At 43.7% G+C, this 14184-nt stretch overlaps 1 protein-coding gene across 2 annotated transcripts in view; it reads left to right on the forward strand.

Moving 5' to 3' along the window:
• Nucleotides 1-14184, forward strand: part of UBAP2 (ubiquitin associated protein 2) — a 92626-nt gene that overhangs the window by 3245 nt on the left and 75197 nt on the right. For both annotated transcript variants that reach the window (XM_039543632.1, XM_039543633.1), the window contains exons 2-5: nucleotides 1531-1608; nucleotides 4158-4268; nucleotides 10442-10595; nucleotides 12916-12993. In XM_039543632.1, coding sequence (XP_039399566.1) covers nucleotides 1531-1608; nucleotides 4158-4268; nucleotides 10442-10595; nucleotides 12916-12993 — 421 coding nt within the window. The remainder of the gene's footprint in view (nucleotides 1-1530; nucleotides 1609-4157; nucleotides 4269-10441; nucleotides 10596-12915; nucleotides 12994-14184) is intronic.

Genomic DNA, 14184 nt, shown 5'->3' on the forward strand with positions numbered 1-14184 from the left:
GCCTAAAAGCTTACTGGTGTGTGTTTACATGCATTTGGTGCTAGTCTGATTTGAAAAGCTTAGTTTTAATTGAGGCAAAACGGTCTCTTGGATTGAACATAGATCTGGGAGTTAAGAGCTCCTGAATACTCTCTCAGTTCTGTCACTGACTTACTCTGTGAGGATCATGTATGTATGACACCTTGAAAATGTAAAGGACTAAGTCCTGTTATCAGTACAAACTGATTGTTCTGCAGCCTGGAATCTGACTTTTCATCGCTGCATATGCCAGTTTCCTCAAGGAACTGGGACAGCTGCAGTGACTCCTCAGTAAGTCAGCAGCCGAGTGTGTGTTGAAAACCAGTTTTAAACTTTTCCACTCAGTGTTTAGACTTGTTGCAGAAGTGATAGCCGTCTGCCTCCTTTAAATTGTGCGCTCTTGGTAAATGCCTAACAGCACAGGCATTCTTCTTGAAAGAGGTGTTGGCTACTTTGACTCGCAGCCAAGGAATAGAATTTTACCGTGCCGCCTTTCTGAGGTGGCCTCGTAGTAATGAGATTCACCTTCGACAGTGGGTTTTCACCTGTGTTCTTCCATGGATAGATTAGATATGATCCCCTTTTTCACTAAGAACTCTTTCTCAATGTGTCAGCATCAACTTGGGACCTCAGACATCTCCCCAGCATTCAGTTTAGTATCCAGCAGGTAGAAAAGGTCTCCTATTTTGGGAGGGAATGGATTGAGGCCCATGAGCAAAAGGTGGCCCAAAGCCCCCTTCATTTTTCCTTTAGAGGTTTATCCCACAGAGGCTATAGATCCCTGAAAGCCACATGATGGTTCAAAATGTAACATTACATGATGTGGCCACTAATGTCCATGGGTGGCTGCTGCTTCACCAGAAAGACGAGGGCAGCTGCAGTCTGCTCCATGTTATGCCGGTCGAGTCTGGCTCTCGGGGTTCCTGACAAATTGCCAGTGTGGGTCTGTTGTCCAAACCTATAACCAAAGCACCAACCTTTCCAACAACAAAAACAACCATTAACAAAATTATTCAGTGACAGATTGAGAGACAAAGGAAACAAGCTTAGCACTTACAGGGAAAACAAGTGAGACTGTTCATAAGTGAAAATGTGAGACCTAATACTATAGCACAGTCCAGGGGTTGGTTACACACTGACAGAGCTGTAGTGTAGATGGAAGCTGTCCCTACAACAAGGTGAAACCCCTGGACTCTGTAGGACTTTTATTCTGTTACAGGGGCACAGTTAGGACTTATCTAGATTCCCTGACTATGTCACGATTGTGGTATAGATTAATTTATCCTTGACGTACTCTCTCTCCAACCTTACAGCTGATCTAGATGAGGCCCTTTTAGTTCCTTCCTCATGTAACTTCTGAGCCCGTTCCCTGTATTCCTCTTCAAAAATTTTGGAAGAAAAAATTGGTATGTGTTGGCAGTGGGAGGGATATTACCTGAGTACAGTCAAAAGTCTGTTTTTATATTTTAATTAAAATTGTTGGAACCCTTACTGGATATTTACACTTTTCAGGCAACAGCAGAACAGATTCGCCTCGCTCAGATGATCTATGATAAGAATGATGCAGATTTTGAAGATAAAGTGAAACAAGTACGTTTCCCATGTTACTACTGGTGCATTGACATTTATATGTAGCTTTAGTCTGGTGCTTAATGGTTTTGTTAGCTCAAGTTTCAGAGGACAGAGTGATCTCTCTGTAGCTTTCACACTGCATCTTCATCCTTCAACTTACCCCCTTGATTAAGCCCATTGGTGGCAATGGGGAGCCCATGGTCTCATAGCATGCCCTGAAGGTTAATGAATCCAGGTTGTGGTGGGAAGCAAGTTCCAGAATACAAGACTTCTCACAGACAATGCCCTGCCAGTAGCCACCTCCCATTTAAATCAACCTAAACACCTCCCTGATTGCAATTGTGGCTGTATCGCATGGGGGATAGGTGGGCAGATAGTCTCCCAGGTAGGCATATTTTATACCATGTAGGGCTGCTTTGGTCCAAATCGGCAGCCAGAACTCCACCCAGAGGACAAGACACAGTCACTGCAAATTTTGGATCACTGATGTTATGCTCTGTCTGCTAAACCCTTTGTAGTAAATCAAGAGCTAGTGCAGAAGGTACCTAGATGATCCCAAGTTAAAGCACCATGTAGATCATATTGCTCACATCTAATCTCAGGGTGACTGTAACAAGGTGAGCTTTCGGATGAAACTGTCACATCGCACAGATGAAAACTAAATGTTTGTCCCAGGTAGAAGCAGCCCAAGATATTTAAGATCCTCAGACTGAAAAACTCAGTGACAAGTGCCAGCCTCAGTCAGAGGTGCCAACATTGTTGTCGTCAATTTTTCCGATTGCTTTTTCTTCTCTACCAGTGTTCCATTGAACTCGTCTGGGTTGAACCTTATCCACCTAGTCCTCGTCCATGCCCTATTCTCCTATAGATACAGAATCCCTCCAGCGAGCTGCTATTGCTTAGTAATCTTTAGAATAAAGAGTGTATTTAGCTCTTATGCATACACATATGTGGGAAGTATTTATCACCTGTGTAAACTGCATTTGCTAACATCTTGGCAGCTTTTCAGGAAAAGTGGAAGTTTAAACATAGCTCAAAGGTGAACTGAATCTTAAAAACAACAACAACAAAAAAAACCTGAGTTCCCAGATCATTAAGAGCAAGTGTAGGCTGTAAATTCATTGTAAAATCAAACTGCTTCTTATCAGTTCCTCTTCCACTTGCATGCCAGGATCTGGGTACAGGCCTTTAGGGTTCTAATTATCCTGCTGTAGTGGGTAATCACTAGCAACTTATGCAGGGTAAAGAGTTCAGTTCCTTGCTGTGCCTTGGGTTATGATTATCACTTGCTGCCAAGTGCTACTATTGGGGTTACTGTTGAAAAACAGTCAGCAGCTTCAGCTGATGCATAATCTAGCAGTCCACCCACTTAGAGGTCCAGCTTAGGGTGACTGTGCATGGCAGCTGTTCCCCTCCTTCCAGTGGCATTTTCTTGGGTTTCATTTTTAAAGACTGGTCTGATGCATTGTCTTTATCCCTTACTTTTTCCTGATGTCTACATTATACAATTGTCTGATATGTGCTCCATTGCTGTGGCAATGGGTGCACACCAGGAGCCAAATCATATACTCCCTGCTCAAACCAGAGGCCCCTGCTTCTAGCATAACCTGTGTGCATCTGTTGGGTGTGGAAATAAATAGGATTCCAAGACTCTGCATAGGAGGGCTACACTACCTGCATGGACCAGAATGTGGCAGAGGCTTCCCACATGCATGGTGTTTTGGGGTGGGGCTGAGAGGGGGTTGGTAGATCTGCTACTACAGAGATGATATCTAGTCAGTCATCTCTCTGCCCCCTGAAAGCGCACTGCAGACACTGCTGTGGCCATGATGCTTTGTGGCCTATTGTGGGGAAGGTTTCCTCAGGCCCTTGCACTTCTCTGCTGTACACAGCTATCTGACCCTTAATCAGTAGTCCCCAAACTTTTTATGTCGTTCCCCCTTTACCTGTGATGTAAACTGTGTGCGCCCCCCCGGGAGCAGGGCCTGGGGCTGCAAGCTGGGAGTGGGGCCAAGCCACGGTTGGGGGTCATGGCCCGAAGCCGAGGCCTTGGCTAGGGCCTGCGGCTGGGAGCAGGAGCTGCGGTCAGGAGCCAAGGCCGTGGCCTGGCCTGGGGCCAGAGCCAAAGCGGACCTGGGGGGCAGAGTGGGGCTGGGTGGCGCTCCCTCCCTGCCCCCTATGGGAGCTGGCCCAGGCCCCCTTCACTCTCCAAATGTCCCTCTACGCTCCCCTAGAGGGGCACACTCACAGTTTGGGGACCACTGCCCTAAGTTATAAATATAAATAAAAATCACACACAGAAACCTTAGCCCAGATCTTGGCAAAGGTAAGGCTTTTTAGGTCACCCTTAAAATGTATTTATTTGTCCTGTATGGCTGCAAATGTGGTGGTAGTGACTCTGGGATCTCAAGCAATTCTTTAAAATATATATATATATTTCAATTCGTCTTTGGTACAGCAGCAGTGCTCTTCCTGGGAGAGTCTGCAGTAGCACTAATTCTTGCCTTATTCCTTTTACTAATGGTTTGATATCTAATGTGTCTGCAACTTTTTTTTTTTTTTACCAGCTTATGGAAGTGACGGGGAAGAACCAGGATGAATGCATAGTGGCGCTACATGATTGTAATGGGGATGTGAATAGAGCAATCAACATACTGCTGGAAGGAAGCTCAGACACAGTAAGAATCCACTTGTGAACAAAACCACATATTTTTGTTATGGTCCCTTTTCTACTTTCTAGGAGTGGATTGTGGGGGAACAATCAAGCTCTTGACCTCAGGAGCCTCCAATCTCTTTATCTCCTTCTAGCTCTCCCTAAAAAAGAAATGAAGACTGGGGAGACTTCTCACTCACATATTGGTATAGTAAAATCTGGACCATCCTTGGAGTGAAAAAAATCTTTCATGCCAAGTATGTACACAAAAGGGAGCATAGATAGTGAGAAATTTGGTCACCCTTTTTAGCATGCTCAGAGGAGGAGGGCTTCCCAGCCAGTAAGACAGAATCTTTAGCCAGGTTCTTTGAATGCTAACCTGATCCTGATGTATGATATAGCGTGTTAATGTTTTATTGTGACTTTGCCTTAACAAAGAGTTTAAAAACAAAAACAAAACTGGGGCATCCACAACAAAACACCCAAACCCCAAACTAAGCTTTGAAAACATTGTTTCTGTCATGTCACTTTACTGCTGGGTCCCTCTGATAGACACTAAGACTTCATATAAACAAAAACACTTAATGGCAAATGCAGTGTTATGTGCTGCCATGTCTGTAATCAGTCTGGCATCTCAGGCAGTTGGAGGTGGTCCAGAGTAAACAGCCTTGTGTGTTTGCCATGAATAGCCAATTTTCACTGCTGTAACAGGAGAAGCAGCCACTTGTAGATATACTGTATTGCTCCATAGGTGCATACTGCACTTAGCAAGTGTAAAATTAAGATGAGGTCTGTGCCCTGAGGAGTTACAGATCAAACTCTAATAATGGAACAGTAGGACATAGCAAATGGCTACTTGTTTCACTAATAACCTCATTAATGAGAATCCCTTTAAGAGGAGGGCAGAGGAATCTCTCCAAATATGTGTTTTGTAATAATGAAGTAACGCAAATTTCTTGTTCCAAGAAGCAGTGGACAAGAGTCTTAATGTGAGTGAAGTTGTTCCTGCAGAGCCTTTTAAATTTATAAGATGGGATTCAGTCTGCTTCCTCATCTCATCCTAACTGGGAAGGGAACCCTGGACTTCATTTCCTTTTTAAACCCTCTTCCTTTATCTCTCCTGTAACGAGTCAGTGCAAAGACATGTCCTGCTTGGATGTTGCTATAAGCCAGTTATTCCTGTTTCAGCTTCTAAAGTGTAGGGGTCACAAACTGGGATCTGTTTCTAGTTGAGAGGACAGGAAACGCTTACGTAAGCAGGTAACAATCACAAACAAACCTTACTCTGCCCAGCCTATGTCTAAATGTTGGGGTCTTCTGAAGTGGACTTTTGCCAAGGCTGCGAGTCTTTCATGGAGGTCATTTGATTTTCTGGGACCTCTGTGCCTTCCGCAGCTGCAGTGGCTGGTGCAGCTGACCCCAGCGCCATCCAAGCAGCGGGGATAGGCCCAGAGCCAGCGGCACCAGCCGCTGCTTGGGCGGCCCCAGGCAGTTGGTCCCCCAGAGCAGCACCATCCGCTGGAGCACACCCCCAGCACCTAAGATTTAGTTAGGGATATTTTTAGTAAAAGTCATGGACAGGTCACTGGCCATGACTTTTACTAAAAATACCCATGACTAAATTGTAGCCTAACTATTGCTTGCTGCACAATAGGTGGTTAAATCAAGACTAGCAGAAAACAACACACTTTGAATGAATGTCTTGGGTATCTCTCAGGGACCAAATACATACTTAGAACAAACAAACAAAATTAGTGTTCATGGTCTTCATGTTGAAAATACTTGCTTCTTTGGGTAACATAAATGGGCTAGAGAACAAGTGTCTTGTGTTTCTGCAGAAAAGGACCTGGGGATTACAGTGGACGAGACACTGGATATGAGTCAGCAGTGTGCCCTTGTTGCCAAGAAGGCCAACGGCATATTGGGCTGTATTAGTAGGAGCATTGCCAGCAGATTGAGGGAAGTGATTTTTCCCCTCTATTCAGCACTAGTGAGGCCACACCTGGAGTATTGTGTCCAGTTTTGGTCCCCCCACTACAAAAGGGTGTGGACAAATTGGAGAGAGTCCAGTGGAGGGCAACAAAAATGATTATGGGGCTGGGGCACATGATTTATTAGAAGGGGCTGAGGGAACTGGGGTTATTTAGTCTGCAGAAGAAAAGAATGAGGGGGCATTTGATAGCAGCCTTCAACTATCTGAAGGGGGGTTCCAAAGAAGATGGAGCTAGGCTGTTCTCAGTGGTAGCAGATGACCGAACAAGGAGCAATGGTCTCAAGTTGCAGTTGGGGAAGTCTAAGTTGGATATTAGGAAACACTATTTCACTAGGAGGGTGGTGAAGCACTGGAATGGGTTACCTAGGGAGCTGGTGGAATCTCCATCCTTAGAGGCTTTTAAGGCTCGGCTTAACAAAGCCCTGGCTGGGATGATTTAGTTGGGGATTGGCCCTGCTTTGAGCAGGGGGTTGGACTAGACGACCTCCCGAGGTCTCTATGAATGATTTCTCTGTTTAGCAAATTAGATAGCTCAAGAAAGAGAAGTTTTCCTGTAAACCAGAAGCCAGGTAGCCAGCACTCTGATAGTTTAACATACCACTTCCACCTTTTGGAGAGCCACTCCAAATCTGTTGCTCACCATAGAGAAGTGCGAAAGGCTTGGATGGTTGTACATCAGTGTACTACTGAGCCTGCCTGCTGGGAACCAATGCTGATGTCATAAATAGCAGCGTTTTCCAAGTTTCTCAGTATACACTTTTTTATTACATGAAATGAAAGGATTTAAAGCTACTCCTAAAATTTGCTGCTGTGCATATTCACCACCTTTCTCAATTATTTTTGAGGCAATCTCTTGGTAGTTCACTGAGGATACATCTTGAGAATGTCTACCCAGACTTCTCTCTACAAGAGTATGCTTCCACACTGCTAGCCTTGGCAGCCATAGAATTACAGTAGCACCATGCTTTGCCACAGAAGGAGTTTAAAGCCAGCAGCTGTTGTTAAATGAGAATGGAGAAAATTGGATCTTAGCTTGTGTCACTCTTTGTTACCATGAGGGCATTTGCTTTAGTATCCTGGTTAAAGTTCAGCTGGAGAAGTTTTTCTGTATACCTAATTGCAGGAGGAATTTTTTGGTTGGGCAGAATTGTCTTTGTCCTTATCTGTTGTGTAGTGTTGCTACAAACTGCCCCACAGGTGGCTCCAGTCCAGTGGTAGGTGAAATGAGAGAGCTTCAGCATGCATCAATAATAGCACCACTACATGCATCCAACGAAGTGGGTATTCACCCACGAAAGCTCATGCTCCCAAACGTCTGTTAGTCTACAAGGTGCCAAAAGACTCTTTGCTGCTGTTAGCAGTGCATTGGAGGTCTTTGGTTGAAAGACACTATAGGATGTCAAACGTTGTCCTGGGATTCTAGTTGTTCATATATGCTACACTTAACGTGCTGATGTAACTTGTAAGTAATCTATTTAATGCGGCCAAGATGTCTGCAAAGCAAGAAAATATGGTTAAAAGTTCTATTTGTAGAGCATCCAAAAGACTGCCAATGAGCTTCTTTGAGCTGAGGCCTCCATACCATCTGGCTGTCTGATAATTGCCTTATGAAGATCCCCGTCTCCAGTAGTTCTTATGGTCTCTTCTGGGTGTACAGAATCTATGGAGGGATTAGGCAATGTTCCCTTGTCTGACTATTTTTTCAGCTGGGGATATTACTCAAATTGTTAGCCTCTGTCTTCATGCCTGACTAGCTCTTTTGCTGGCTAAATCCTCTGAAGCTAGAGTGGCAAGCTGGCTCTTCAAACAATCCATCCTGCCACTTAAGATAAGACCAATAACTTCACCAAAGACAGGCCTCTTTTGTTACATTGCTGCCCAAGATCAGATCTGCAGCTGGTGCTTGGACTGCACAAGGTCAGCTGAAAACTTTGTTCCTTAACAGACTGTTATTGGCAGTGAGTTACCTTGATGCTGGCTTTCCTCTCCTCTAAGATGTTTCCTGTTAGGAGATACCAGCATTAGCCTTAGAAGACATTCCTAGGGAAACCCAGACTCCTCTCGGCATTTCCTTCTAGAGGAATTATTCTTTCTGTGCATAAGTAGCATTAAATGGCTTAATGAAACCCTCCACTTCAGCTGTTACTTTAGGGGAAGTTCTTATGAGTGGAGAAGGAAGGACTTGATTGCCCCATAACTCTACACCTGTTACTTAACACACTCATTAACACCTGAACAATTTCAACAGGAATTCTATTCTTCCCACCAATTCAGGTCAGTTCTCACTAAGGAGGAACTGTGATCCTCTGCTTCTGAAGTAGGCTCTGCAGTAGCCTCTGTTCCAGCAAAACATCTCTTCTCATATTGGGGGACACCAATTCCACAGACTTGTTAGAAAATAGAATAGATAGAGGCCTTTAAAAATTCCTATCTGTTTGCCACTACCCGACTTTTGTTCATTTTTGCATACAGCTTATGCCTGAGCAAATTTAACGACAGCTACTTTTGAGACCCACCCCTTTTAGGGAGACTTGTAAGTTGTCTGCCCTGTAGGATTTCCTTTCCTTTCAGAGATGTCTCAAACTTTCTCAGGATTTCAGTATGTAAATAGGCTTCATCCACCATAGTGCTTGGAACCTAATGGTAATCCTCCTGTATTGGAGGAGAATCAAGCTTTCCACCACGTATAAACTAATATCCTTTGCATATTCTGACACCTGTTTGATGAGCAACTCATAGTCCATGTCTTCTGTCAGCTTAGGAGAAGCCCAAACCTATTATACTTCAACCTCTCGCACCTGAGAAGAAATTGAAATAGGATTGTAACTATCACTCTTCCCCCCGCAATCAAATCAAAATTTAAAAACAGCTAGCCGCGAAAGGGAGCCACCAGTAGTGCTAATTCTTTCCAATGGAGAAGTTGAAGCACAGGCTATTTTTTTTTTTACTTTTAAAACATTACAGTCTTCAGTTTGTGTTGCTACCTTGATAACATTTGGGACTTTTGCATTGTCTAGCCAGCATTGGTTAGCTTATCACAGCTCATCCTCAGGAGAGGGGACTTTGATTTGAGCAATGGAAACTTTGCCTCAGTAGTTCAGGAGAGACTGGGCAGGACCTAGAGTTAATGGCAGCCGTACTTTGTCGTCTTTCTGATTGGTACCATTGCTTCTCTTGAGGTCACAGCTTCATCCAGCATTCCAGATGGTGGCTGGAGGCATAAATTGCCCTCTGTTTGTATGTTGTCTGTCTAGACTGTAAGCTCTGAGGCAGGGACTTCATTCTCATAACTGTACTTAAAGTGCCTAGCACACTGACACTGTGCAAATAAATTTTAATTTTTCTCCCCTGCTTTGTAACTATCGCTCAATAGCCTAATTATATAATTACATAATATATTATCAACTGCCATGTTATTCTGAGAAGTTGTTTTAGCTATTTCATTTTAAACTCCTACAAATGTTTTGTAATTCCGAAGGGTCTGACATGAATCCTGAATTTAACTGGATTTAAGAGGAGAGCAGAGGTCTGACGTTCAAGCCTTGAGTCTTTCTCTTGCTTGGGCATTGCAGCAGTTTCTGAACACAGTAATGCTACACACGATGTGCTGCAGTCCTTGGGCATAGTGGGCTGACTTGTTTTGGCCCAGTTTCCCCAAGTTGCTGTTCTGATACCCTGATCATCAGAGCTTAGATTCCAAGAAAGCCAAGTTCATTTGTTTTATCTTTCTAATCCATCTGCTCTCTCATTGACCTTTCTCCCTGTTGCAAATATGCATTCTCCCCTGTCCTGTTGAGAGATGGAACGATTCAGTCCTGTTTGTTTCCAGTCAGACTTCTGAAAACAGTCGAGAGGATGAATACCTACCCTTTAGCAGGTTTTCTACTATGCTGTCTACCTAGACTTCTTTAAAGTAACCCATGTCAGTTGTAGCCAGAAAGAGTTGAGATATTAAATGCGTGCTACCTATGTTCCATGGGAAAACCTACTCTCAAAAAGCTGTATCCTCTTCCCCCTCAGAGTGATGTCTTCCTTGCTCTCTGTCCTAGTTTAGCATGTGAAAAGCATCACATACATCTATGGTTTTATACACACAAAATCCATTTATCTATGAATTGGGGTTTGGGCTGGAAAGTTTTGCAAAGTTGTCTGTAGTTATCTCTGCTTTTTGATCTGTTGTGTCTAATACTTCTCCACCCAAATAGACTTCATGGGAAACTGTAGGGGGAAAGAAGAAAAGCCTTGGAAAAGAGAGTTCAGAAAACAAAGAGAACAGAGAAAAGCGAGGGGACAGAGAAGTGAGCCGTGGACGGGGAAGCTCCAACAGACGAGGAAGAGGAGGCAGCCGTGGCCGAGAATGTAAGCACAGACACCTTCATTTTTAAAGCTCTAGTCGCCTTAGTCTTTCTCTTTCTTGCAGCTGAAATTGGTTGAGTTATGAAAGAGAAGAGGATCTAATGGAATAAAGTCCAACAGAACCTCAGTGTGGTGACTGAGTTACTGCATTTGTTTTTTTGGCAACAGGTATGCATGGTGCTGTTACATGTCTTGGTTTCGAGAATTTATTTTTGATTTATGTTTTTAGAGGCAAATTGAATTTATTTTAAATACCTTCTGCCTTTTTATGATCACACGATCTTTTGAGGGTTGCTGTTGGGCACTTAAATTTGGAATAGAACCTTTGTAAGGACTGTATGTTGAGCATTGTAGAGCAGATAAAACCTGATACATTTTCCATATGTTTCTTTTAACAAGCAAATAGCCAAGTTGATTCCATGTCATATGAGTGGGAGAACCTGAGGGTAGTCTGAGTTTTATGAAATGTTTTTCCCCTTAAGGGAAAATGAAAAGGCCTTGGTATATCCTGGGGATTAATTATAAGCGCACACATGCACAAAAGATAAGCTTCTACACAAATAGAAAGGGTATGGTGTGAACCTAAACATTATTAGGATTACCACAGTGTATTCAAGGGCAGTGATTCCAGTACATTGCACAAAAGAGTGCTAATATGCTGCAAACGCTATTTCCAAAGTTAAGTAGTATTGAATTAGATCACGTTTGAGTATGTTACCCATTGTTTAAGCCATTTCTTAAAGTGCCCCTCACCATATTAGTAAAAAAATTACATACAAAGTCCATATGAAAATATATATATACATACATTTAAAAAAAAACAACCCTCCACCTATACAAAACAGTATATTGCATTCACAATTCTCCCCTTGGAGAGATGATGAGAGTGAATGAACCACATGTGACAGATGTTAGTCACATTGCTTAATGCACTACTGGAAGGCCCTCAGATGCTGCAGTGATCTGGGTGCTGTAAGAACATACATAGAATAGAAGAATATCTAGATGTTGTTTCATTTAATGATCTGGAAGATGATGTATAGAGGATATTTAATGAAATTTGCAAGTTGCTTTTAGAACAAATAAGGGAATATCGGGGCTTGTCCACACAGAGACTTCTCTGAGGCTTAGTGCATGGCAAGCCAGAGTGTGAATGTACAGCGCTCTAGTGTGCCATGCACTAACCCATGCACTAACTGACCATGTGGACCCTACTGCCATGCACTATGGAACTTTTAGTGCACGGTAGCAGGCTGGAGCATTGCGCTTTAACACCCTGGCTGGCTGAACACTAACTGACCCTGTTAACAAGCTCTAATTCACCAAAACAAAAAAGTAGTTGCCCAGAATTTGTTTGCCAGAGCCAAATGCAGCTTGGCCTTTAAGTTTTTGGCTCTGTGCTAAATCTGGAATTTAAGATTTTCAAATGGGTTCTAAATCTTGCAAAATGTGCTCTCTGCACCTTTATGTGCACGTAGTTACATCCCCATTGCAGTGCTGAATAGAAGTCGTGCAGTGCAGAGTCTCCATTTAACAATAACAAGTGCTGTAGTAAGTAGTGAGAGTCATTATTTTCCTTCAGGGAGCCCCTCCTTTGGATTTCAGCTGACACTTCAAAACATACAGCCAGAGGTTTTCCACGGAACGTAATTATAGATCTTTTTTTTTTTTTAAACAATTGTCCCATGCAGGTTAAATGTAAAGGACCAGATTCTGGTAGACTCTGGGTGTGCGGTGGGGGAAAGGGAAGGCATGAGACAGGAGGCTTCTTCCCCACCCCCTTCTAGGTCGTCCTGGTTCTTTCACAAGGGACAATCAGAATGTGGCTGGGTAGGGAGGGCTCAGTTTAAGGCTGGCCTCAGAGTGGTGAGGTCATTACTCTGTTCTCCTTCAGACAGGTCAGCAGAGCAGGCCAGGGACAGTGTGAGATGCACCAAAGAGTGGCAGAGCTCCTGTTGCCCCATATATCCCCCCTACAGCTCTAGGTGGGGTTCCTGCTGAAAGGTGATCTCCCCTGCTCCCCACTCCACTCTAAAATGCCAGGGCCCAAGATTTACAAACTTTCATTTAGGCACCCAAATCCATGTTTCAGATGCTTAAATAAGTGTATTGATTTGAGAGGTGCTGAGCACCCACAACTCCCATCATCTCTACCTCACTTACTGTACCAGCTCAGCACCTCTGAAAATCCAGCAGCTTATTTGGGTGCTCATTAGAAACTGTGAGCGACACAATCTGTTGCTACTCTCCATTGTTTTCAAACCTCTTACAAATGTAAATATAAAATTTCCTTCCCTGTCCATCTTCTGTCTTCTCTCCCCAGTTCGAGTAGAAGAGAATGGAGTGGACAACAGTCAAGGGGAGAGACCTTCAGACCGTGGGAAGCGTGGCCGTGGGAGAGGTAAGGTGGTGTTGCTGCTGCATGGACAATCATGGGTTTTCTCTTGTTCAAAGGATAGTCGGCTTTTTTAGATCTCAAAAAGAAGAGCAGCTTAAAAAGCCCAGCTATATACGATAGTCTGTGCCCTTTGTTCCATAAGAAAAAGCCATGTGTAATTTGATTTTCATTAAATTTTTGCCTTGCGTGACCTAAACAAGGTATGCAAGCCTGCATGGCAGGTTCAGATGTGGGCTGGCATACTCATATCTGTCACTTGACCCCAAAGACATCCAGCATTTGGGCTGTGAGCCCTCAATAACCTGCTGTTATGGAGAGTGCCAGCCGCCCCATGAAAGTCAAATCTGAGCGGAGAGCTGTGGAACCCCAAGATACACTATGGCCTGTGGGGCTGCACTGGGTTATTTTGTTGAAGATAATGAAGGGGTGTAGGGGTTTGACTTGTACATGTGCCAGTCCCTCAAAGTGGATTCTGGTGGTGTCAAGAATGCCATCTCTGCTTTGTACCCTTTGAGGGGACATCGTGCTTCTCTGAGGCTTGCTAGCTAGGTAACATGGAAGGCTAAGGGAACCTGGGGTACTATGAGAGAAGAAAGGGGATCAAGAGGTGCAGGAAGTAATCTAGATTGTGTTGTGCTGAAGATAAGGGAAAAGGGTGAAATCTGGATTTATCAGGGATTTGGGAGTCGGGAAGCTTCTGTTGATTTAGTGGGTTAGGAGAGCATGGCTTTTGGGGGTGGAAGTGATTTCTTTAGCATGCAGGGAGGGTCTGTGGGGAGCCGTAATATCTTGTGGGTTGGAAGGGAAGTGGTTGTTAGGAGGAGCTGGGGTAAAAGTATGTCAGCGCTAATAAAAGCAATAAGTAGCATACTTCTAATTTCATATGCACAGAATATTTTTGCAGCACTCCCTATCCTTGGCATAATACCTGAGGATAATCACATGTTCATTGACACATGAGAGCAACAGTTAATCTGTATCTAACCCTGCTCCTTTAAGGACTGGCAGAAAACAAGGACATGTAGTTTCCGGAGCAGAGTGGGAACATGACTAGGTTGTGCATGTGAATCAGCAAATACCAGGCTAACTATGTGTACAGATTTCAGAGTAGCAGCCATGTTAGTCTGTATCCGCAAAAAGAACAGGAGTACTTGTGGCACCTTGGAGACTAACAAATTTATTTGAGCATAAGTT

The sequence above is a fragment of the Mauremys reevesii genome, linkage group 6 (genome assembly GCF_016161935.1).
Source record: "Mauremys reevesii isolate NIE-2019 linkage group 6, ASM1616193v1, whole genome shotgun sequence".
NCBI classification, from domain to species: Eukaryota; Metazoa; Chordata; order Testudines; family Geoemydidae; genus Mauremys; species Mauremys reevesii.